Raw genomic sequence first — 26,255 nt, forward strand, 5'->3', positions numbered from 1 at the left:
CAATTCACATCCCCGGAAACAGAAGTACAATTTGTTTTCCATAGAAAAGAAGGTTGGTGGTGGTGGGGGATGGGCTATAGAACAAATAGTTGTAATATTGACAGGGTTAGTTCAAATGGCTTAATGGGGACAATTGCCAACACAACACACACAAAATGCTGAAGGAACTCAGTAGGTCAGGCAGCGTCTATGGAAATTAATAAACAGTCGACGTTTCGGGCCGAGACTCTCCTTCAGGACTGGCACATTACCAACATATTAAGTTTCTTCTTCCGTGTAATATGTTGTAATCGGAGAGGTTGTGGGCATGACTATGGGAACAGAATGAGAAAAACTGAGTCAACATGATGACAGGTCAAGATGGCTAGCTCTGACACAGCCAGAATGAAAACTGAATGATTTGCGGTTGACTTCTGCAGACTTCAACATGTCCGAAGGAAAGATGACATGATTTTTCTCGAGCTTGTATTGGGCCCCATTGCAACAGTACGGGAGGATACACATAAAAAGGTCGGAGTGGGGCCTTTGACTCACTCCTGTGAACTGAAATAGAGGTGCTCCACAAAGTGATCATCTAGTTACATTTGAGCTTTCTGATATTGAGACCACATTGTGAGCACTAAATTCAGTACACTGGATTGGAGAAGTGCAAATGGATCACTGCTTCACCAAGAAGAACTGTTTGGGTCCCTGGATGGTGGGAAGGGAAGAGGTGAAAGGACAAATGTTGAAACCACGCCCCCCCCCCCCCCGCAGTTGCATGGGGTAAGTGCTGTACAATAGGAATGGAAGATTGAACCAGTGAGCTGTGAAGGAAGAAATTCCAACAGAAAGTCTACTGAGGATTGGTTTCATAAACAAAAGACAGAGTGTAGGAATAAACAGGTAATCGTCAAGAGGGTAGCTGTGTCTGTTAGTGGGGGGGGGGGAAATCAGTACTGTGAATCCAGCTGTTTACCCGCTCCGCCAATGATTTGGATGAGAGGGTCAAGAGTAATAGATCCAAGTTTGCTGATCATATAAAGTTGGCCATGAGGAGGATGTGGAGCCATCCAGGGGGTATAGAGAGGTTCAATGAATGGGCTAGGACATGGCAGATGGATCATAATGTGGACAATGACAGGTCGCTCACATGGGCACATAAACAATCAATGGAACATTTTCTAAATGGTGAGAGATTGAAAAATGTTGAAAGTTCAAGACCTCAAGCATGGCGCAAAGCACATGATCTACGAGTCAGCATGTATCTAAAGCACTGGAAAGGTACCACCAATGCCAGTGAAGATATTAACTCTATTCTCAAGATATTCAAGGTGTTATACAAATTCAAGTTCTTTCCTCCTTTATTGCTACCAACGTACTGTTTGGTGTACTCCCTTGAGTACATTTCTAGCAGTGCAAGGCATGGAACCTGATCATGTCTCTACCCTGCTTCTTCTCTCAGAGAAAACATGCTTACTGATTTCTTTTGAAGTTTCCTATTGCAAGATATTAAAATGATATCCCTGGAGCTGTCAACTGTGATTATAGAGATGAATATGATAGTGGATATTCTACTGAAATTCATGAATTGAAGTACAGAGGTTCTGGAATCAAAAATCCACTATTTCAAATTCTTCCAACATGCCACTGAAAACTTGGTGATTGAATATCTATTTTTAACAACAGAACTCAATTTCCAGAAGTCTATAATATTTGTATATATAAATTATATCTGTGCATGAACATGCCTTTGGGCTGTTCAAAACTCTGTTTCTTCTACAATAAGTAAGAAGTGAATTTGTATTTATCTGATGTAACCATTGGGAAATGCAGACAGGATAGGGAAAAAAAATGTAGATGGAGTCCAATACATTGTCCTTCACAATTTCAATTTTCACTAACAAGTTTGTGAAGTAGTTATGAGTTTCAGTGTTTCCTAGAGAGAATTTAACCACACCTTTCTTCCTTTCTTACCAGCGTATTGGCTTTTTGCTTGCTAGAACGGGCATGGGGAGAAACTCAAATGCCTAATAATTAATTGTGGCATCTTCCATTTTTCATCAATGCTATCTTCAACAATATTTCCTAGTCTTAAACTCTGGCGCTAATTCCCATGTTAAAACCATTGCTTGTTTTCATGAGTTCTTCCCACTCTCCCAAAAAGGGAATGAGCTTGAAGGTTTTACACTTGGACTGTTCTAAGGATTGTGGTTATGACTACCGAATCATTCTTTTTGATATTCTCTTCTGAGATTTAGCTGTCATCTGGATCAAGGATAATCGTACTTCCTCTGAGTGGAAGATGCCTGTAGGTGAATTCTTTTAACATGGGGTAGCCAATGCACTATCACATCATCTGGAAACAGAAAGGTCTTGGTCCAGTGGCAAGGAGGTCCAAGGGAAATTGAGACCAGGCTGTGTTGCACATACTCAGTACATAAGTGCATGCCCGTGTACACACACACACACACACACACACACACACACACACACACACACACAGTTGCAATCCTCCCCCACACTGCCCATACAAACACAGTACTCATACCATATGATTATATACAGTAATATGATTGTATTACAGTAATCATACCATATGATTATATACAGTAACATGATTATATTACAGTAATCATACCACATGAGAAGATGGCGGTGTGATGCAGCGCGCGCGGCCTCTCCGGTGAAATGATATCATATTTGTTAAATGGGGGCCGTGCACAATTCTGATTTGATGGAGACAGACGTGAGAAGCACGGAGGAACATCTGGAGAAACTTCTAAAATGCCCGGTTCGCTGCCGCTGCTACTGTGCAATCGAGAATCTCCGGAGGGAAGGCCCCAAATCCTCGGCTTTGCTTGTTGCTCGGCGGCTGGGGCAGGGTCGAAGTGCTCGGCAGAGATGGTGCTCAGTGCTCGGTGTTGGAGGGCTGGTCGGAGGCTCGAAGTTTTCGGACGACTCAGAGTCGGACTGTGGTTGGGTGCTTCCAGGATGCTGCATCGGCAAGTTTACGGCACTGGGGGCTCATGGCAGGGAGAGTTTTCTTCCTTCTCCCGTCTGCGTGAGATGATGGGACTTTCGAGAGACTTTGAACTTTTTTTTACCATGCCCATGGCCTGTTCTTCATCAAGTTACAGTATTGCTTGCACTGTTGTAACTATATGTTATAATTATGTGGTTTTTGTCAGATTTTCAGTCTTGGTCTGTCTTGTGTTTCTGTGATATCATACCGGAGGAACATTGTATCATTTCTTAATGCATGCATTACTAAATGACAATAAAAGAGGACTGCGTGTCCTCATAATCTAATCTAATCTAATATGTCGTTGGCCCATTGCAATCTCTTAGCCTATGGACTGGTTAGTGGGTCTCGGCATTTTACTTTCTGGCTAATGGAGACAGATTCATCCTCACTCGGTTATCATCACATAAAATGACTCTTAGCTCAGGAGCCTGCCTCCCACATTCCTCATTAATGCAAAAGTCCTTTAGCTCTTGTATTTTTCTTAAACTCAAGGGTTCTTTGCTCCTGCACTTCTCTTAAACCTGAGTACAAAACATCCTCTACCGTCCCTGGGCGAGTACTCAGGGAGGGTGCACACCAGCTCACTGATGTCTTCATGGACTTCTCCAACACCTCACTCATCCAAGCTGCTGTCCCCACACGATTCAAATCAGCCAGCATCATCCCTGTACCAAAAAACTCGACAACTTCAGAACTAAATGACTTCAGCCTGGTAGCACTGATGCCAAAGAAGTGCTTTGAACGGCTGGCAATGACACACCTCAAAAACTCTGTCCCTGCCACACTCATGCTCATCAATAGAACTGCTCTACAACAGATGCCATTGCATCTGGCATCAGAATCAGGTTTAACATCACCGGCATATGTCACAAAATTAGTGTCTTTGTGACAGAAACACAATGCAATACATAATAAACAACACGAAGTACATTAAGTATACATATTAAATAATTAAATAAGTAGCGCAAAAACAGGGAAAAAAGAGTATTGAGGTAGTGTTCATGGGTTTAATGTCCATTCAGACATCTGATGGCAGAGGGGAAGAAACTAGTCCTGAATCGCTGAGTGTGAGCCTTCAGGCTCCTGTACCTCCTTCCTGATGGTAGCAATGAGAAGAGGGCATGTCCTGGGTGATAAGGGTCCTTTCATTTTCAATATTTCTTTTTCAATATTTTTATTAATTACTTGTATAGAGTAATACAAAATACTTTATGATATTATGGAAACAGAAACAAGATTGAAATGCCCCATAACTATGTATAGTAACACAGAACATAGAATAGTACAGCACAGTACAGGCCCTTCAGCCCACATTGTTGTGCCGACCCTCAAACCCTGCCTCCCATATAACGCCCCACTTTAAATTTCTCCATACACCTGTCTAGTAGTCTCTTAAATTTCACTAGTGTATCTGCCTCCACCACTGACTCAGGCAGTGTATTCCACATACCAACCACTCTCTGAGTAAAAAACCTTCCTCTAATATCCCCCCACCTCTTACCTTAAAGCCATGTCCCCTTGTATTGAGCAGTGGTGCCCTGGGGAAGAGGCGCTGGCTATCCACTCTATCTATTCCTCTTATTATCTTGTACACCTCTATTATGTCTCCTCTCATCCTCCGTCTCTCCAAAGAGTAAAGCCCTAGCTCCCTTAATCTCTGATCATAATGCATGCTCTATAAACCAGGCAGCATCCTGGTAAATCTCCTCTGTACCCTTTCCAATGCTTCCACATCCTTCCTATAGTGAGGTGACCAGAACTGGACACAGTACTCCAAGTACGTCCTAACCAGAGTTTTATAGAGCTGCATCATTACCTCGCGACTCTTAAACTCTATCCCTTGACTTATGAAAGCTAACACCCCTTAAGCTTTCTTAACTACCCTATCTACCTGTGAGGCAACTTTCAGGGATCTGTGGACATGTACCCCCAGATCCCTCTGCTCCTCCACACTACCAAGTATCCTGCCATTTACTTTGTACTCTGCCTTGGAGCTTGTCCTTCCAAAGTGTACCACCTCACACTTCTCCGGGTTGAACTCCATCTGCCACTTCTTAGCCCACTTCTGCATCCTATCAATGTCTCTCTGCAATCTTCGACAATCCTCTACACTATCTACAACACCACCAACCTTTGTGTCGTCTGCAAACTTGCCAACCCACCCTTCTACCCCCACATCCAGGTTGTTAATAAAAATCACGAAAAGTAGAGGTCCCAGAACAGATCCTTGTGGGACACCACTACTCCCAACTCTCCAATCCGAATGTACTCCCTCCACCACGACCCTCTGCCTTCTGCAGGCAAGCCAATTCTGAATCCACCTGGCCAAACTTCCCTGGATCCCATGCTTTCTGACTTTCTGAATAAGCCTGCTGTGTGGAACCTTGTCAAATTTTGAAAAGGTATATTTTATTCTAATCTAAAGCAAAATCAAAACCCCGTAACAAAACAGAAAAAAAAGGAAAAAACAGCTGTTTGGTTAAAAGAAAAGAAAAAAAAATCTCTGACATATAGTCGTAAATTCAAACATATAATAGCCATCGTCATTGCTGAACAAATCGAAAATAGTGCAAGAAGTTCCAAAAATGTCCCCATAATGTGAAAAAATCTTGTCTAGGTATAGAAATAGAACACCTAATCTTCTCTAGATTTAAACATGACATAACGTCAATGACCATGAGTAGGTGGAGCAGCATCTTTCCATTTAAGCAACAAAACTCTTCTGGCTGAAAGAGAAATAAAAGCTAAAATATGCAAATCATTCGGCTTAAGAGTAAAACCATTTCCTCCAACAGTACCAAACAAGGCAGTCAGAGGGTTAGGTTTAAAGTTTAATTTAAGAAGCTCCAAGAAAGTTTTAAATACTTCTTTCCAAAATTTATCAAGCCGCGGGCAGGACCAGAACACATAATTAGAGAGGTCTCTTTGACATGATGGATGCTGCCTTTCTGAGGCCCCGCTCATGCGCCTGGCCCTGACACACCCAGAAAACAAGGACACTTATTTCAGATTGCTGTTTCTGGATTTTAGTTCAGCATTCAGCACTATTGTGTCACTGTGCCAGAGCAGGTCTGCACATGCAATTTCTCCCTTGCCCCCTCCCCCAGTAGCCCCGTAATTCTCACCCTCCCTGTCTGGCAGTGCTGACATCATGCTTATCGGGTGCACAGGCTCACTGGATGAGCTGAGTTCACTTCGGGGGTTGGGCAGGACTGCTGGCTCCTGGAAAGTGGTTAGTTGCTGATTGACTTTGTTGTGCAATGCCTTTGGGATCTTATTGTGAGGAATATGTTTGTTCTTGTGAAGAAGCATGTGAATTACTGTATTTTGTTTTTTTGTGTAACTGTTCAGGCTTAGGGTAATAATCCTCCCCCTGCTTCCCACATTCCAAAAGATGGACTTTCCCTTTTCCCCTAGAGTGAGGAGGAGATTCCTCCTTAAAGTCTTGGTTTTGGTGTAAGTGAAGAGAGAGAGGATGTCTATTACTTCAGAGCTCTAGTCCTAAAGGTCTGATGCTACATATCTGTATTTTCTCTTTTCTCAATTTTGCTATTTTTTCCAATTTTTTCTACAAGTTCTCCACCCATGGCACACAGTAAACACCTTTCCACTGAATGTGCTATTAGGCCTGCCGTCTGATATTTTACAGTCCTCACCTTCAAAAGGGCTCACGACCCTCACCAAAACCCAATGGTGTGACACTAACAGACCTTGATGAACAAACTCCTTCTTTGTCTAAGTACACCATAGTGCAACTGAGCATTGGACTTCCTAACCAACAGACATCAGTTCATCAGCAAGCACGACCGTTCCTCCCTCCCCGTCATCCTCAGGTGTCCCCAGAGCTGTGTGCATCCTAACATGGCACAGAAACTGCACCACAGTGGACAGGATGACTTTACAATGGGTAGTCAAAACTGCCTAACACATCACTGCACCAGCCTATCTACCGTCAAGAACATACAGTATATACACAAAGGTCCAGTGAAAAAGGCCAGCAATATTATCAAATATCACACCCACCCTGCTCATGTGGTGTTTGTCCAACTCTATCCGTGAGGAGGCTATGCAGTATCCACTCCAGGACACCAGAATCAAAGCCTGTTACTTTCCCCAAGCAGTAAAGCTGATCAACACCTCCACCCACTGACCCACCTCACCACACCTCCTACTACATCTACTTTTCATTTCCTGCCAGGGTCATCTCATGTACAGTCACTCCTGTACCTCGTGGCACTTTATGTATACATAATCAATCTATGTAAGCTATCTTATGTATTTATATTGATTGCAAGGTTTTTGTTATTGTGTTCTTTATCTTAGTGTTTTTTTAAAATGTGCTATGCCTGAGCTGGGGTAACAATTATTTCATTCTCCTTTACCCTTCTGAGCTGGAAATTGCATTAAACAACTTTGAAGGCCAATTATTTTCAAACTTTAGAAAGCGTATGGAAATTTTCTAGCAGATTCTGATTCAGATTTGCTTATCACATGTACTCTGCATTGAAAAGCATCACTTGTGTTAACAACTCACAGACTCAAGGCTGCTCTGGGGACGACCCACAGAGTGTCCACCACACATTCTGGCAGCAACATAGTATGCTTACAATGTTGAACACAAGCAACAGCAACATTGTTGACCTTCAACCATGGAATGCCTGGGCCTTGAGTTTCGGTCTTGCATGGACCTCCAATCCCGGTGGCCATTGCTTCTTCTACGTACATTGTTGTTGAGTGAGAGAGAGCGATTTCGCAATATCCGGACACACGGTAACAGGTTGAGAAGCTGGGTGGTCCATGCTCAGTGGAAATTGGGGAGGTATTTGTGGGATCAGACAGGAAAGAAACCACTGAGTTCTTGGCTAGGGCCAAGGTGAAGGAGAGGCCCACACAAAACGGTGTTATATAGCTGCTATCAATCTCAGTGACGAAGAACTCTATGAACCTTTTGCACCTGTTATTGATGGTAAGGATGCAGGGAATACGGGTTCAGTGTTTGACAAGGAAAATCCAACCCTACTCTTTAAAACTTCGAAGTCTTGGGTTAACTAATTCCAAAATCTGTTCTTTATGTTACAACACATAACCTTGAACGTGTCAAAGTCAATAGTACCCTTCAGACTTTGAATTTTAATGGTTCTTATGTGCCTTTATTGGATGATAGATTACATGCTTTGATTTTAATGTATTTTGTGCTTCAGGATTATTGGTTACATCGTGCCTCTTTCAAGTAATATACACACAGCACTCACTCACCACCTTCCCAAGGGAAAGTATTGGTGCCATAAATACATCAGTGTATCTGTATTTATCCTTATTAATGAGTCAGGCAGATGTTGGGCTCCAAGCACATGCATAAATAGGTCGAGGAGGCATAGCAGATTCTCATGTTGTTTTCACTTGCTGCTGACATTCACCTTCATCTCTCCTCCCTCCATCAATAGTTTCTAGATTGCCAGACTGATGCTTTCACCAGATCAGAAGACTCAATATTGTGAATCCCTCCCTGTCCTAAACTCTGTTCCCTAGTCACTTTTCCTCTCCTTGTCAAGTTGTCTGAGCCCTTTCCTGATAGCTCACAAGTGCTTTTGTATCTAGCCCTGGAAAGTTTGAGGCCAGATATCTATGCCATCCTTAAGAACGTCTCCTGCCCTTGCCGATGTCTGGGCTTGATGTATCTTTATTCTTCACTCTTCCAGCACACTCTTAGCTGGCCTTCCACTTTCTACTCTCCATAAACTTTAAGGCATTCTGATGCTGCTTTCAAACCGGGAACCTCTGCAACCTCATATTGCAAAGCTGAAGAAAATAAGGGTATGTAGAATCCAGATCCTGATACTCAAACATTTTGCTTGTCCAGGAAGAACATCCCTGCACTGCACCTTCTCTGTAACACGATATCCTGTATTCTTTCTGTCTTGAATTATGCATGGATGATTTGTCTGGATGGCACAGAAAGCAAAAGGTTTTCACTATAACCCGATATGGTGACAATAATAAACCAATTACTAAGTTCAAGTGAAAAAAAAAGTAGAAATGTGCCCTGCTGCTACATGAGATGTCTCCAGTATTGTTTTAAGGACTGGTCAATCAAAATAGGCTGAGTGTGCATACTATGTGCTGTGACCAATTACAGCTGAAAATGAGTCGTGCAGCCAGTGTAGTACTTCAGCTTACACGATGAAATGCAGTTTGTTTTACAAAATATCTTTATTACAAATTCACTGCTACAATATATACAAACCAGTGACTAGCACAATTACTACACATCTACCAGACAAACGATATTAAACTAAAATGTTTCCATCTCAGTCAATGATAGCGCTAATCCCCTGCGGAGCCCAATGGTCTTGGAACGCCGCTGTGGTCACCGTGGACAGCGCATGTTTCCTCGCAATTGTTACCCAGGCACGGACATACCCCCTAAACATTGCCAGACAGTCTACCCAGACAGATCCCTCCGCCACCCGTTTCCAGGACCCATGGATAGCTGTTTTCGCCAGCCCCAGGAGCAAGTTGACAAGGACACCCTCATCCCTCCATGCCCCACTCCTAATATGCAGTTGGGCATTGCTGAGGTGTCTGAAATACCCCACTCCCTCTCAATTTCAAACTGCAAGCCATTTGACAAAAAGTGGATAATCAGCCAGCTTTTAATTCCTTCTCTTTTAGCCACCCCTCTTCCCCTAGTGTGTATTATTGAATTAAAGCATATTTTATAAACACACATTCTCAATGATTAGTTTTATGTATCAGAAACTTCTCAAATTAACTATTTAAAAATGGAGGCAATTTTGTTCGTGTTCAAGCAACAAAGACAAGATTTCTTCTCCGTTCACATTTAGTACACAAGGCTGCCATTTTCTTACCCAGCATTCCCTCTCCTACCTTCATGCGCATGCTCATAACAGGGAAAGTGAACATTCCAATTAAATGCCTACATAGCCCAAAGGAACAGAACTCAACAATCTCCCATCCTTTTAATGTACATAAAAAGTGTCGTATATATCATCTGAAATGTCCTTTAGAATAGGGAAATTAATTCCATAATTAATTCCATCACTTGAATGTCCTTTAGGATTTGGGGATCAGTTCTAACCCTCGATGTTAATACAGTTCTTAAGGTATCAAATGCCTTCACTAAGTGTCTTCAGAAGCACAAGAGCTGGTGCTCCCTTCTTTGTGAGACAGTCAGCTATTTGTTCTTTTGTAGTTGACCATAGCAAGTGATCAGTTTTCTATACATCGATATGTTCTTTGATGCTGCTTATCTCTAGATGAAGCCCTTTCTCTGTAACTGACTTGGTGGATTTGATGGCATCAACCAGAGTGTAGTTGTCTGTGACATATGTTATTTGTGGAATGCTCTTCTTTGGGCCACCATGGAAAAGCTCAGAATATGGTGTGGGCAGAAAAACAGTGTTGTTGATACCTTCAGAGATTGCAAGGTTCTTTTCTGCCAGCGAACTGTGTACAACTCCGCAACCTTTTTGACTGCGACTGCCAACAGAAAGGTGAAAATCTTCTCTCTTCTCCCATCAGTACAATAAGATGACCCCCCCTTGAGTCCCTCCGTCAGGGAGATTACCAAGTGAACCATCACTGAAGACAGCAACCCTCAGTGAGCCATCTTTTCCAACCTGGTGAAATTTCAAGCCTGCTTTTTCAGATTTAATTCTGCACATTATCCTGTAAAATTTGTACTGTGGCATTTTTTGTACTGGGTACAAAGTTGCAGCAACAAACTTGATGCCAAGTCTGCTGTGCCTTGCCACCCGTAGTATCTGACCTAACTTTGACCTGAGTTGCTGAGCTTCAGGTTGACTGAGAGGTGGGCATCCCATTGTGTGGCACGTGAGGATTCCAATTCCTGATGTAGTTCTACTGTTTGGTGCAGGTGTACTATTCCGTCAACACCATGGATGTTTCAGTAATTGCCCCCCCCTTCACCTTTCCCATTCCTGTTTCCCTCTCATCCCCTTACCTGCCCAGCACCTCCCTCTGTTGCTCTTTGCCCTTCCCTTTTTTCCATGGTCTTCTACCCTCTCCTATCAGATTCCCCCTTCTCCAACCTTTTTTTTCTCTTTCACCTGTTAGCCTCCCAGCTCTTTACTTCACTCTTCCCCTCTCCCGGTTTCACCTATCACCTGCCTCCCTGTTCTTCTTCCTCCCCTCCCCACACCTTCTAGGTCTAACTTCTGGTCTTTCTCGTCCAGTGCTGAAGAAGGGTTTTGACCTGAAACATCTCTTTTCCATAGATGCTGCCTGGCTTGCCGAGCTCCTCCAGCATTTTGTGAGTGGTGCAAGGATACAGTACGTATCCCCACATAGCAGAATCTGTCATGTTCCTCGCCTCTAACCTGGAAGGCTGACTTTAGCTGAGGGATGACCGTTGTGGCACAGTTTTGTGAGCCTCCCCAAATGAACTCATCTACAAGTATTCCAATCGCATGACATTCTGAATCTTGCCAGTAAAAAACAGCTAGATCCAGTTGGCCAACTTTCCACCTGTTTTCAACATTATTTCATTGACTCTTTTATGCCAGTAGAGTAATGAATCTGCTAGACCATACACCCACTGTATGAGTTTCCACAGTGTCCCTTCACTTCTGGCTTCAGGTGGGGGTTGAATGTAAATACCAGATGGCAGCTCCATTCCCTGTAAGAATGTGGATTTTATGTCCATGCAATGGGGTTATCAATGATTTTGACTTGTCACTCTGAGAAGTCGTCAGAGAGACTAATGCACATGTTGGTGGGTCTTTTTGGAGTTCTTTTGTGTTCAGTTCTTCAAACCCTCTAGCCCCCACGACCAGGCTTGCTTTTGGTGTAATTCCTGTCGGGAGTTTCTTTCATGGTGCGCACTCATCTTGTAGACCCTGTCTTTTGGCCAATGTCTCTGATTTCCTCAAACAGTCCATTAGTTCTCCAACTAGTGACTTCACCCTGTTGTGCAGATTCAAATGACACTTCCTTAGATACTAGACATCTTCATCTTAACATTTCCCAGATGGTCCACCCAGATCTATACCTGACTCAATGTGAAGCCTGTCTACGTGTGACATGTCAACTGACCCTGCAGTGCTGTGACCCTGTCACTGTGGCTGGTTCCAGGTAATTCAAGTTGTACCAACTTTTGTTTCTCCCAGTGGCGTTACCTGCTTGTCCTAAGACTTCAGCTTTGTACGGGATACTGTGTCTTGTTTTACAAATCTCACAGTTTGCCTGTTTTAAGGCTGAAATATCCACGTTGTCTCTACATTTGTGATGATTTTTGTTCAAGTAAGTCTGTTTAATCCCCAGCTGCACTCTCCTCATCCCTGTCTGTGCTATGTGACAGTGTACCAGGTAAGAGCTTTTCATTTTTTGTGTCATTCTCCACGGAGTTCTGAATGTCTTCAGGTTGTACTTTACATAGTCTAGAATAATGCATTCTCACACATGTACCTCCACGTCTCACGACTACCACAACTACATCCTGACCAATGACAACTCCAGGAGCATTCCACTCTGTACAGTCTGCTCCTTTGTAATTCATTTTGTCCACTATTTCATCTGTAGGACTGTTCTCTCAGAGCTCTTCGAATTCTCTCTGAACACTCTGCTTCCGTCAAAGCCTTCCTTAAAGCATACAGTGCTGAAGTACGTTTCCCAACTCACTCACTTGTAGTGCCCTCTAGAGCAGGTGGCCTGTCAACCAGTACAGAGGGAAGGTTTGGATTCTGGCCAAACATCGGCTGATACGGGCTATAGTCATGTACATTATGCATGGTATTATTCACCATAAGGGCCCAGTCCAGGACTGTGTTCCAATCACAGTCATTGCTTTTCTTTACTTTCAGCATTATTTCAGTAAGCGTGTGAATGTGTCGCTCCAAGGATTATATGCTGCTGTTGTCTTTGTTTCAATGTTGAAATTTTCTGCCATATCTCTGAATTCATCATTATTAAATTCACCACCATGACCACTGAATACTTTCCAAGGTGGGCCATGCACACTTCTCCAGGAATGGATAAAGTTTTTTCCTATCTCTGAGGGTCTCTTTGTGTTTACAGTGCTCCCAGCACTGAAACATGTGAACTCATCAATGGTTTGGAGATACTACACTCAATAGGTTTCAATAGGTATATTTAATGCCAGAGAAATGTATACAATATACATCCTGAAATTCTTTTTCGTTTTTGTGTCACTGCACTCCTTGCTCCAGTTCATGTTGGTATCCAGCTACTATTTCATTGTACATATTCAGATGCTAGTGTCAGACCAACTACAGGCTTGGGCTTGGGCCTTCCAAACTTTTGGCACATCGCACAGCGGACAACTATCTGCTTTAGAATGGAAAAAATAATCTGCATTTTGTTTATTGAACTCCTGAGCAGTTTCTGAAGTCTAGCAGTCAAAGTGTGTCCAAGCCGCTTGTGAGCCTTGAGCAACACATTGCGTTTCTCATCTGGGGTCAGCTTCTCTGTGTCTGTTCTTACTTCATTCTCACATTGATTTTCAGTAATGTCTTTATCTGGAATGTTCACACAGTAACATCCAGACCTAGTGAGCTAAAGATACACTGGCTCTTGAAACATCGTTACTTGGTCATAAGACCATAAGATATAGGAGCAGAATTAGGCCATTTAACCCCTCGAGCCAATCAGCAACAGCTTTATTCATGCTAGTATCTTTCCTGTAATACCATGGGCTTATAGCTTAGTAAGCAGCCTCATATGTGGCACCTTGCGAAAGCCTTCTGGAAATCCAATATCAGCCAACTCTCCTTTGTCTATCCTGCTTGTTTTTTCTTCAAAGAATTCCAACAGATATGTCAGGCACGTTTTTCCCTTGAGGAAAGCACACTGATAATGGCATATTTTATCATGTGCCTCCAAGTACCCCAAAACCACATCCTTAATAATCGACTCCAATATCTTGTCGATCACTGAGGTCAGACTAACCGGCCTATAATTTCTCTTCTTCTGCCTCTCTCTCTTCTTGTAGAGTGGAGTGATATTTGCAAATTTTCCAGTCTTCTGGATCCATTCCAGAACCTAGAGATTCATGCAAGATCATTAATAATGCCTCCACAATTTCTTCGGCCACCTCTTTCAGAATGCTGGGGTGTACACCATCTGGTCCAGGTGGCTTTCCTACTTTCAGACCTTTCAGTTTCCCAAGAACCTTCTCCCTCGTAATAGCAACTTTGACAGACTTCATGCCCCCTGGCACTCTAGAACTTCCACCGTACTGCTAGTGTCTTCCACAATGAAAACTGATGCAAAATACTTATTGAGTTCTCCTGCCATTTCCTTGTCCCCCATTACTACATCTCCAGCATTGTTTTCCAGCAGTTTGATATCCACCCTCAGCTCTCTTTTACTCTTTATGTATCTGAAGAAACTTTTGGTATCCCTTTAATAATATTGGCTAGCTTACTTTCATATTCTATCTTTTCCTTCTTTATGACTTTTTTAGTTGCCTTCTGTTGGTTTTTGAAAGCTTCTGAATCCTCTAATTTCCCTTTAATTTTTGAGCCATTTTCTGCCCTCTCTTGGCTTTTATGTTTGCTTTAACTTATTTTGGAGATAGTGATCACAATTCTATCTCCTTTACTATCGCATTGGAGAGGGACAGGAACAGACAAATTAGGAAAGCATTTAGTTGGAGTAAGGGGAAATATGAAGCTATCAGGCAGGAACTTGGAAGCATAAATTGGGAACAGATGTTCTCAGGGAAATGTGCGGCAGAAATGTGGCAAATGTTCAGGGGATATTTGTGTGGCGTTCTGCATAAGTACATTCCAATGAGACAGGGAAAGGATAGTAGGGTACAGGAACTGCGGTGTACAAAGGCTGTTGAAAATCTAGTCAAGAAGAAAAGAAAAGCTTATGAAAGGTTCAAAAAACCTGGTAAGGATAGAGATCTAGAAGATTACAAGGCTAGCAGGGAAGGAGCTTAAGAAGGAGTTTAGGAGAGCTAAAAGGGGCCATGAGAAGGCCTTGGCGAGCAGGATTAAAGAAAACCCCAAGGCAATCTACAAGTAGAATGTTTCTATATTCTAAGTATATAAAGAGCAAAAGGATAAGATATGAGAGAATAGGACCAATCAAATGTGACATGTATGAAAAGTGTGTATGAAACCGGAGGAGATAGCAGAGGTACTTAATAAATACTTTGCTTCAGTATTCACTGCGGAAAAGGATCTTGGTGATAATCAGGATGACTGAAAAGCTTGAGCATGTAGATAGTAAGAAAGGGGATGTACTGGAGCTTTTGGAAAGCATCAAGTTGGATAAGTCACCGGGACCGGATGAGATATACCGCAGGCTACTGTGGGAGGCGAGGGAGGAGATTGCTGAGCCTCTGGTGATGATCTTTGCATCATCGTTGGGGACGGGAGAGGTTCTGGAGGCTTGGAAGGTTGCAGATTTGCTGATAACACAAAGGTTGGGGGTGTTGTGGATAGTGTGAAGGGTTGTTGGAGGTTACAACGGGACATCGATAGGATGCAAAACTGGGCTGAGAAGTGGCAGATGGAGTTCAACCCAGATAAGTGTGAGATGGTTCATTTTGGTCAAATATGATGGCAGAATATAGTATTAATGGTAAGGCTCTTGGCAGTGTGGAGGATCAGAGGGATCTTGGGGTCTGAGTCTACAGGACACTCAAAGCTGCTGCGCAGGTTGACTCTGTGGTTAAGAAGGCATACGGTGCATTGGCCTTCATCAGTTGTGGGATTGAGTTTAAGAGCCAAGAGCTAATGTTACAGTTATAGAGGACCCCAGTCAGACCCCACTTGGAGTACAATGTTCAGTTCTGGTCACCTCACTACAGGAAGGATGTGGAAACTATAGAAAGGGTGCAGAAGAGATTTACGAAGATGTTGCCTGGATTGGGGAGCATGCCTTATGAGAATAGGTTGAGTGAACTCGACCTTTTCTCCTTGGAGCGGTGGAGGATGAGATCAGGTCATAGGAGCATATAAGATGATGAGAGGCATTGATCGTGTGGATAGGCAGAGGCTTTTTCCCAGGGCTGAAATGTCTAACATGAGAGGGCACAGTTTTAAGGTGCTTGGAAGTAGGTACAAAGGAGATGTCAGGGGTAAGTTTTTTATGCAGAGAGTGGTGAGTGAGTGGAATGGGCTGCTGGCGACGGTGGTGGAGGAGGATACGATAGGGTCTTTTAAGAGACTCCTGGATAGGTACATGGAGTTTAGAAGAATAGAGGGCTATGGGTAACCCTTGGTAATTGCTAAAGTAAGTACATGTTTGGCACAGCATTATGGGCTGGAGGGCCAGTATTGTGCTGTAGGTTTTCTATGTTTCTCTGTTTCTCTTGTTAGCCACAGTTGTGTCATCTTGCCTTTAGAATACTTCTTCCTCTTTTGGATGTACATATCCTCTGCCTTCCAAATTGCTTACAAAAATTCCACCCATTGCTGCTCTGCCGTCATTCCTGCTAGTGTTTTTTCCAGTCAATTTGGCCAACTCCTCTCTCATGCCTCTGTAATTCCCTTTACTTCACAGTAATATGAATACATCAGACTTTAGCTTCTCCTTCTCAAAATTCAGGGCGAATTTGATCATTTTCCCCTAAGGATTCTTTTGTCTCAAGTTCTGTAATCAATTCCGGTTCATTGCTCAACACCCAATCCCACTATGGGATCAGCTATCACTAGGGAATAGATGATCCCCTGGTAGACTCAACCATGGGCTGCACCAAAAAGCCATCTCTTAGACATTCTAGAAACTCCTCCTCATATGATCCAGCACCAACCTGATTTTCCCAATCTACGTGCATATTGAAATCACCCATGACGATTGTAACATTGCCCTTTTGGCATGCATTTTCTATCTCCCATTGGAATTTGTAGACCACATCCTTACTACTGTTTAGGGGTCTGTATATAATTCCCATCAGGGTCTTTTTACCCTTGTAATTCCTTAGTTCTACCCATAATGATTCAACACCTTCCAACCCTATGTTGCCTCTTTCTAATGATTTGATTTCATTTTTTTTACCAATAGAGCCACGCCGCCCCCTCTTCCTACTTGCCTGTCCTTCTGATACAATGTGTAGCCTTGAACGTTAAGCTTCCAGCTATAATCTTTCAGCCATGATGCAATGATACCTACAACATCGTATGTGCCAATCTGTATCTGTGCTACAACTTCATCCAGTTTATTCCGTGTACTGCGTGCATTCATATATAACACCGTCAGTCCTGTGTTTCCTCTTTTCGATTTTGTCTGCCTTTTACATTGCGACTCATCCTCTTGACTGCAATTTTGCCCCAACAACAGCATCTCCTTGCTAGGAGTCTCACCACACTCTGCTTTTGCTTATAAACCAACTACCCCATCCTCAGCATTATCACTTTGATTTCCATCCCCATGCTAAATTCGTTGAAACCCTCCCAAACAACTCTAGCATTTGCCTTATCCAGTACTGTCCCTGCTTTCTTTTGGGAAGTTTTATTGAAGAGTAATGGAATGTTCACTGATACCACTTCCATTTCAATGCAACATTTGTCTGCCCTATTTTTGCAGGCGTTTTCACTCTTTTGGTAGAATGTACAATCTTCTCATCTCCAAATGTGAATACTTTGTTACTGGGTGTATCTGTGTTCACAGTTTATGTACTTCATTCTGGTTTAGTTCACTTATATAGCTCTCAAATCATTTTTCTCCACACACTGCTTGTGCATGCTGCTATCAATAACAGCAGATCCTACAGATTCTATTATCAAAATCTCTGTCTCAGATCTCTCTGCATTAGTAAGTGATTCCTTCACAAACAATGTTATCTGGTACTCCTCTATGTCTTCGGATTTATTATTTTCTTCAGTTCGGTGAGGACAGTTTCCTGCCTAGTGGTATGTACTCTAACAGCACATTTTGATCTCCTGCCATATTTGTTTATTGGATTTGTGCCAGGTAGTGGTGCCCTCATCTGGTCATTCTGGGAGCTACATCTACTACTCTCACTTGTGCTCAGTAAAGAGGTATATAAAATTATGATGGGTATAGATAGAGTGAATACAAGCAGGCTTTTTCCATTGAGGCAAGGGGAGAAAAAAACCAGAGGACGTGGGTTAAGAGTGAGGGGAGAAAAGTTTAAAGGGAACATTGGGGGGGCTTCTTCACACAGAGAGTTGTGGGAGTATGGAGTAAGCTGCCAGACGAGGTGGTAAATGCGGGTTCTTTTTTAACATTTAAGAATAAATTGGACAGATACATGGATGGGAGGTGTATGGAGGGATATGGTCCGTGTGCAGGTCAGTGGGACTAGGCAGAAAATGGTTCGGCACAGCCAACAAGGGCCAAAAGGCCTGATTCTGTGCTGTAGTTTTTCTATGGTTTCTAAAGTATGTCGTTTCCTGATTCAAATTAATTTCGGCTGTTGTTTTGGTGGCCTTTTCTCCAAAAATTATCTTTAGTGCCAATTTCATAGGTGCAAATGTATGTTCGATGCATGCAGTTATCGCCAGCTGTCTGAACTACATGTCTAGACATGTAGCATCCAACAATTTGAAAGCGTCAGGAAGTTCCATCTTGTATTTACACATGCGACTGGACTTTTGTTCAAAATCAATAATATAATCAGCCATATTTGAGTATTGTCTCTGGAGATTCTGTCAAAGTCTCATAAATCTGATCTATTTCTTCGTTCAGAAAAACTGAGTCAGATGCATTTATTAGTGTAGTCATACCATCATCTTTGTTCAAGTCTTCCACCAAAATTCCCTCCCTCGCTCTTCCAGAAAGTAGCAATGCAACTGCACAGACCGGCTTCTTCTTCTCAAACTCATCAACACGAGGGAGTCCATATTCCAGTTTCATCTTTCCAGCTTTCATGAGTCTTGCTCTTGTCGAATGCTAGTGGAATCCTCTGCTACCAATGTTAATGTTCAAACAGCAAAGGCAAGGTTTTGTTTTGGTTTAACAGATTTACTTTCCCTGTTCACATTTAGTACACAAAGCTGGCATTTTCTCACCCAATGTCCCCTCTCCCACCTCTGTGCACAGCCACTCTACGTAGCCCAAATGAACAGAACACAATTTTGGATCCAAATGTCAGGGGACACAATTGTTAATCTTTCATTTATTGACTACAGCTCCACCATCAGTACTATGATTCCAAGCAAACTCACCATCAAGCTCCTAAACCTGGCACTCAACACTTACCTCTGCAAATGGATCTTTCACTTCTTCACAATAGACCACAATCGGTAAGGATAGGCAGCAACATTTCTGCCATGATTATTCTCAATACTGTGTCCTCAACCCCCTATTCTAATCCCGATACACTCACGGCTGTGTGGACAGATTCTGCTGGAACTCCATATACAAGTTTGCAATAAAGTGAGCCACATCTCAAATAATGATGCAGCAGAGTGCAGGAAAGAGATGGAGAGCCTAATGACATGGGGTCATGACAACAACCTTTCCCTCAACGGCAACAAAACAAAAGAACTGGTCATTAAATGGTGACATGCATGTTCCTGTCTGCATCAATGGTGCCGAGGGTAAGAGGGTAGAGTGCTTCAAGTTCCTAGGAGTAAACATCAGCAATGTTCCAACCGCATCCATGCCATTGCCAAGACAGTGCCTCTGCTTCCTCAAGACACTCGAGAAATTTGGTGTGTCCACATTGACCCTTACCAATTTTTACTGATGCACACTATCCAGATGCTTCATGGCTTGGTACGGCAACTGTTCTGCCCATGATCACAACAAGCTGCAGAGAGCTGTGAGCACATCACAGAAACCAACCTACCCTCCGTGGACTCTGTCTAAACTTCTCATTGCCTCAATAAAGAAGCCAGCATAATCTAAGAACCCAACCACCCCAGACATTCACTCCTCACTCCCCCTACCCAGTTGGGCAGAAAATATAAAAGGCTGAAAGTAAATACAACCTGCCTCAAAGACGTCTTCTGTCCCAGTGTTATAAGAGTATTGAATGGTTCTCCCGTATGATAAGACCTGACAATCTACCTCTTGTGATCTTGCACCTTACTGCCTACCTGCATGGTACTTTCTTTGTCCCATAACACTTTATTCCACACTTTGCTTTTTTTTAACCTTGCACTGCCCCAATGCAGTATCGTAATGAATTGATCTGTATGGATGGTATTCAAGACAAGTTTTTGACATACCTGGGTACATGTGACAATAATAAATCACTTTGACAATTATCACATTTTACATCTGTGGGAAGTGATAACATACGCCACTGCTTACACCACATTAAAATCTCCTGAGACTTTTACACCATTTTGTCTTCGTAGAATATCCCATGATAAATGGCAATACTCAGTTTGTAGAATTAACCCCCTTAAACTGCTACAGAAAAGTACTGATGTGTAAATGTACAAGGAATGAAAAAGCAATGATTTTTAGAGAGCTATGATGGCGCTCTAAAGAGGGAGGGAGGAGAAGATGGTGATGCGACGCAGCGTGCGCGGCCATTCCGAATGATATTGTAATGTATTAACTAGGGGCCATGCGCAATCCTGATTTGATGGAGACAACCGTGAGAAGCACGGAGGAACACCTGGAGAAACTTCTGAAATGCCCGCTTCGCTGCTGCTGCTACTGTGCGATCGAGAATCTCCGGAGGGGAAGGCCCCAAATCCTCGGCTTTGCCTATTGCCTGTTACCAGGGCCAGGGTCGAAGCGTTCGGCAGAGATGGTGCTCGGTGTGGGAGAATTGGTCGGAGGCTCGGAGTTTTCGGATGGACTCTGAGTCGGATTGTGGTCGGATGCTTCCAGGATGCTGCATCGGCAAGTTTGCGGCGCTGGAGGTTCACCGTCTGCGTGAGATGATGGGACTTTCGAGAGACTTTGAGACTTTTTACCGTGCCATGGTCTGTTCTTATCAAATTATGGTATTGCTTTGCACTGTTGTAACTATATGTTATAATTATGTGGTTTTTGTCAGTTTTTCAGTCGGTTAGTCATGTGTTTCTGTGATATCATTCTGGAGAAACATTGTATCATTTCTTAATGCATGCATTACTAAATGACAATAAAAGAGGACTGCGTGTCCTCATAAGCATAATCATAATAATCATTATTATTGGATATCATAATGCACCATCATCCAGGACATGCCCTCTTCTCATTACTACCATCAGGGAGGAGGTACAGGAGCCTGAAGACCCACACTCAATGTTTTAGGAGCAGCTTCTTCCCCTCCGCCATCAGATTTCTGAATGGTCCATGAACCCATGGGCACTATCTCACTAGTTTGCTCTCTTTTTGCAGTATTTCTCATGTAACCTACAGTAATTTTTTATATATTGCCCTATAGTGCTGCCACAAAACCACAATTTTCACAGTGTGTTGTCTGATAGTAAACCTGATTCTGAATACAATTGCTGTGTATGTTGCAAATGTTAAACTTAAATAGAAATATGAACGTCCTGTAAACTTACAATGCTGTAATGGAATAAAGTTGGGGCAGTCCTTGAAACACTGGAACTTCTTCTTTGAGAGTGTCTTGAAATGCTTCCTGAAGTCATCTCGTAGATGAAGTACACGTCAGTCCAAGGACCTCTGCAAAGCCTCAAGATACAGTGTGAAATTTGGCAAAGAATCAGTTGTCCTTGATGCAATATTTATTATATATTTATATTTCTATACAACTTTGTGTTATGTGAAATGGATATTTTTAGCTAGAGGGAGCAATCTAATAGAGTTCCTTAATAATTTAGTAAGTTTGGTCTAATTTATTTCAGCAAAAGTGATATGCAATTTTTTAATTTAAAAAAAACAACATATTTATACAAATAAACAATAAAGTCAGAATAGAAATTAAGTAGACTAACCATCATTAATATTTTACACAAAATGCTGGAGGAACTCAGCAGGTCAGGCAGCATCTATGGATCTGAATAAAGAGTGGATGTTTTGGGCCGAGACCCTTCATCAGGACTGGAAAAGAAGGGGCAAGATGCTAGAATAAAGAAGATTTGTGGGAGGGAGGACAAACTAGAAGGTGATAGGTGAAGTCATTTGTGCATCTGCAGAAACTCTAGTTTTATTTCATTTGACAGTCAAGGATTTAAATTACAAATGAAATCAACTGTAAATTCTTAATCAACCATTATTGCCACGCTGCTCCCAGTCCTCTTCTGCACTCGCTGTGATTGTTCTGCTATTTATCCAGAAATTTTGTGATGTGAATTCACTGCTGAAGAGTTAAAGAGCTCTCTGTGAACATTACGATGACTAATTCTTGTCGTAATGATCAACTCTGTTGTGAGTAATTGTCCACAGGGATGGAGGGCAAATCGCAACTCTTCCCTCAAAACCTCAGAAGAGGCATAACAGGCCAGATGGAACCCTCTCCCACTGCAAATTTATATGACGCTGACAGAAACTGCAAGTCAGAATTGAACATTAGCACACATTTGATGCATGGAAAGCAACAAACATAAGAACAAAAGAAGGTTACAAGGTCTCTGCCAATCAGTATGATTATGACTGATTTGATTCTGGCCTCAGCACCCCCATAGCTTGATGCTGCCTCCACCATACGTTACAGTAGAGTGGTGTAACCTGGCTGACGTGCAGCATTCGACTTATGCCATACCGATTAGTGTTGAGGCCAAAAAGTTCAACTTTAGTCTCATCCAACCACAAGACCACATCTTTACAGTATCTTTTAAGTGATGCTTTACAAAGTCTTTACCAGCAAGGATTATGATTATGATTATGATTATGAGGACACGCAGTCCCCTTTTAAAGTCATTTAGTAATGCATGCATTAAGAAATGATAAAAATGCTTTTCCAGAATGATATCATGAAAACACATGACAAACCGACTTAAAAACTAACAAAAACCATATAATTATAACATATAGTTACAACAGTGCAAAGCAATACTGTAATTTGATAAGAACAGACCATGGCACAGTAAAAGTCTCAAAATCTCTCAAAAGTCCCATCATCTCACGCAGACGGTAAACCCCCAGCGCTGCCAACTTGCCGATGCAGTATCCTGGAAGCATCCCACCACAGTCCGACTCCGAGTCCGTCCGAAAAACTCCGAGCCTCCGACCACCTATTCGACACCGAGTACCGAGCACCATCTCTGCCGAGCACTTCAACCCCAGCTTCGGCAACAGGCGATACGCAAAGCCGAGGATTTGGGGCCTTCGTCTCTAGAGATTCTCGATCGCACAGTGGCAACGGCAGCAAAGCAGGCATTTCAGAAGTTACTCCAGATGTTCCTCTGCGCTTCTCACGGCTGTCCCCCATCAAATCCGGATTGATGCACAGCCCCTAGTTACACATATCGATATTCATTCAGAACGGCCGCACGCGCTGCGTCCCACCGACATCTTCTCTTCCCTCCAGATATGCTTTTTTTTCCAGGACTTCTTCTTTGCTATTCTTCCATAAATACCCTTTCTGTGCAAAGCTTTAGAGATTGTGGAGCCATGTATTTCATCTCCAATTACAGACACTGTCTTCTGCATTTCACTCAGTGCCTGCTGGTGTCACAGTAGCATTTCTTACAACTGCCATTTTTCTCCGGTGCCTAGGTTTAGAGGGGCGTCCTGCCCGGGCAGTGCAGCCTTGGTTTCTCTTTTTTGCACTTTCTTACAATGGACTTCACTGAGCTCCAGGGTATGTTCAGTGCCTTTGAGATGGTCTTGAGCCCTTCCCCAGATTTGTACTTCTCTATTATCATTTCCCTGACTTATCTTGAATGCTTTTTTGTTTTCAGTTTAGTTTGGTCTGTTGAAAATCTACCAAACTATTGGATCTTATAGGGAGAGGGGGCATTTATTCAGGTGATCTTCCAATTTCCTACACAAAACACAATAGGTGAATTGGTAAGGTAATATGCAGTATTACACCTGAGGAAAGTTAGCATAGTAATTACAAATGAGATGAATACTTTTTCAGCCTCACAATTTTGTATTTTAATTTTTAGTAAATTGCTAACAGGTTTTGGAATTTTTCTTTTGATTTGACATGATGCACGGCATTTTGTAGATTAGCTCAAAATAAAATCCTACTTCAATATAATTTAAATTTAGAAAACGAGACAGTAAAATGTGAAAATAGTTGTGGGGCCTGAATACTTTTTCAAGGTACTATGTAAGGAACTTCAGTTTTATAGTACTGTAGAAGTATTGCTAGTGTTGTTCTAATTTGTTCTGTAGTTCACTTACATACATAATTTGTTACCTACTTAAACAGTAGTTTGTCTTTTTTACACATTTTTAACTATCTCCATGAAAGTTCGGCTAATTGAAGCAGCCACTTAATTGGGCCTGAATGTACTGGTCCCAGTGAGTTGGAATCCACTGTCAGGATGTGGTGTACAGTTGGTGGTGATATTGCCAAGCAACTACAGCTTTTACTCTTCCTGGTCACAGAGGTAGCAGCGAGTCCTGATGAAGGGTCTCAGCCCGAAACATCAACTGTTTACTCTTTCCCATAAATGCTGCCTGACCTGCTGAGTTCCTCCAGCATTTTGTGTGCGAGGTTTGTGGAGGTACTGTTAGAACAGCCTAGGAGATCATTTCTAGTGCTTTTTTGTTGATGGCACACAGCAGAGAATGGATATTTAGGGTGTTTGATAGGATGCCAATCAAAAACGTTGGATAATATTTACCGCCTTGAGGGTTATTGGAGCTGCACACAGCCAGGTAAATGGAGAGTGTTCCATCATGCTTCTGATTGGTACCCTAAAACTGATGGAAAGGTTTCGGAATGTCATGAGGTGGTGACTGGTGGTGGGCCATCTGCTTCTGACTTGCTCGTGTGATCACATTATTTATGTGTCTGGGTTGTTGAACAGTAATCCCCAGTGGTTGTTGCTGGAGGATTCTACAATGGTATTGCCACAGAATATCAACAGGTTCTCTCTTGTTGGAGATGGAGATTGCCCAACAGTTTTACTTTTGACATGAATTTCATTGTCCTTGTTTGACCAGTGCCCATCCTCCCTAAATCCATCCTTTGGAGACCTCAGCAAATTCTGTATGCTGCAATGATGTGGCCTCATAGTTTTCTAAACTATAGAAAGCAGAGGCCTGCTCATTTGACAGTTCAACTGTCCCTGAAACTAATCTCGTGAATTTTTGCTGCACTTCCTCTATAGCAAGTATATCCTTTTCTTGGTAAGGATACCAAAATTGTACACAGTACCCAGTTGTGACCACTCCAAGGCCCTATCCTTACCCTTGCACTCAAATCCTTTAGCAACAGAAAGAGAACGATTGCTCCAGGTAAGGTTAAGCCCCTTTAATGTTAAAGCATGCCTCATTCTTGTGGTTAACTGCTACCTCAGCAGTCCAAGTGTTTTAAGGGAAAGGATAATTTTGCGGTGTTCCATCGGGAGAATGCAGGTGTCTGTGCTTATGCAGGTATAGAGTAAATTCAGGCAGTACCCTATCCTTCATTTGACAAAATTTCATCTTGTAGTAAATAAAAGCATAATGTGGCATAGAAGGCAATTTGGTTAATTTCCTGTGTCTTTCCTCTCCACAGTCTCGCATGGGGATCCTTCACCTGCTGCATGGCAGCCTCTGTCACCACGCTGAACTCCTACACAAAAACTGTCATCGAGTTCAGGCATAAGCGCAAGCTGTACGAGCAGAGCCTTAGGGAAGAGCAGATGTTCATCGACCGCGAGGCCATCAACTATTTCCGAGAAAGGTCACTCCAGTCAATTTCCAGCTCAGTCGAAGTCTTTGCGGATCCTGTCACAAATACGAGTAAATCACTGATGCCAGCGACGTCGATGGACTTGAGGGAGATCCCGGAGATACTGGGCGAGGACCAGTGTTAAACTCTTATCTGATGCTGTGGCCTGGGAGACAATATGTTCACAGTAAACTCCCACATGTAGACTGAATAAGCATATAACAATTAGAATGCACTATCCCTTTTGTCAGTGTACATCAGCTGTTTTGATGTTTAAAATGATTTGATGAATGGGAAATAATAAGACAATATATTGATGTATAGAATGCTTACAATAACATTTTTATATTTTTAATAAGGCTATGTAATATATTATTCTAATGTGATATTATTTATTTTCAACCAAATGTATCAATATATGTTCCAAAACCTAATCATATGCTTTTAATGTACATCATTTCTTATATATCCTCAATAAACATTCGATCTTCTTTATTCTCTTAGTTCATTTGATGCCTAAATCCATTCTTGAGACTGATTTTATCTTCATTCTAATTTTAGATGCTAATGCACCAATAAGAT

The 26,255-nt window shown here is 42.4% G+C and overlaps 1 protein-coding gene and 1 long non-coding RNA gene across 2 annotated transcripts in view; one reads left to right on the plus strand and one right to left on the minus strand.

Annotated features, from left to right (window-relative positions):
• Positions 1-26,130, plus strand: part of gsg1l (gsg1-like) — a 258,730-nt gene extending 232,600 nt beyond the window's left edge. The window contains exon 5 of the mRNA XM_063057386.1: positions 25,518-26,130. Coding sequence (XP_062913456.1) covers positions 25,518-25,818 — 301 coding nt within the window. The 3' untranslated portion in view covers positions 25,819-26,130. The remainder of the gene's footprint in view (positions 1-25,517) is intronic.
• The window catches only part of LOC134351314 (uncharacterized), a 109,646-nt gene that overhangs the window by 21,542 nt on the left and 61,849 nt on the right, over positions 1-26,255 (minus strand). The gene's annotated exons all lie outside the window — the stretch shown is intronic.

Source organism: Mobula hypostoma, chromosome 9, assembly GCF_963921235.1.
Source record: "Mobula hypostoma chromosome 9, sMobHyp1.1, whole genome shotgun sequence".
Taxonomy (NCBI): Eukaryota; Metazoa; Chordata; class Chondrichthyes; order Myliobatiformes; family Myliobatidae; genus Mobula; species Mobula hypostoma.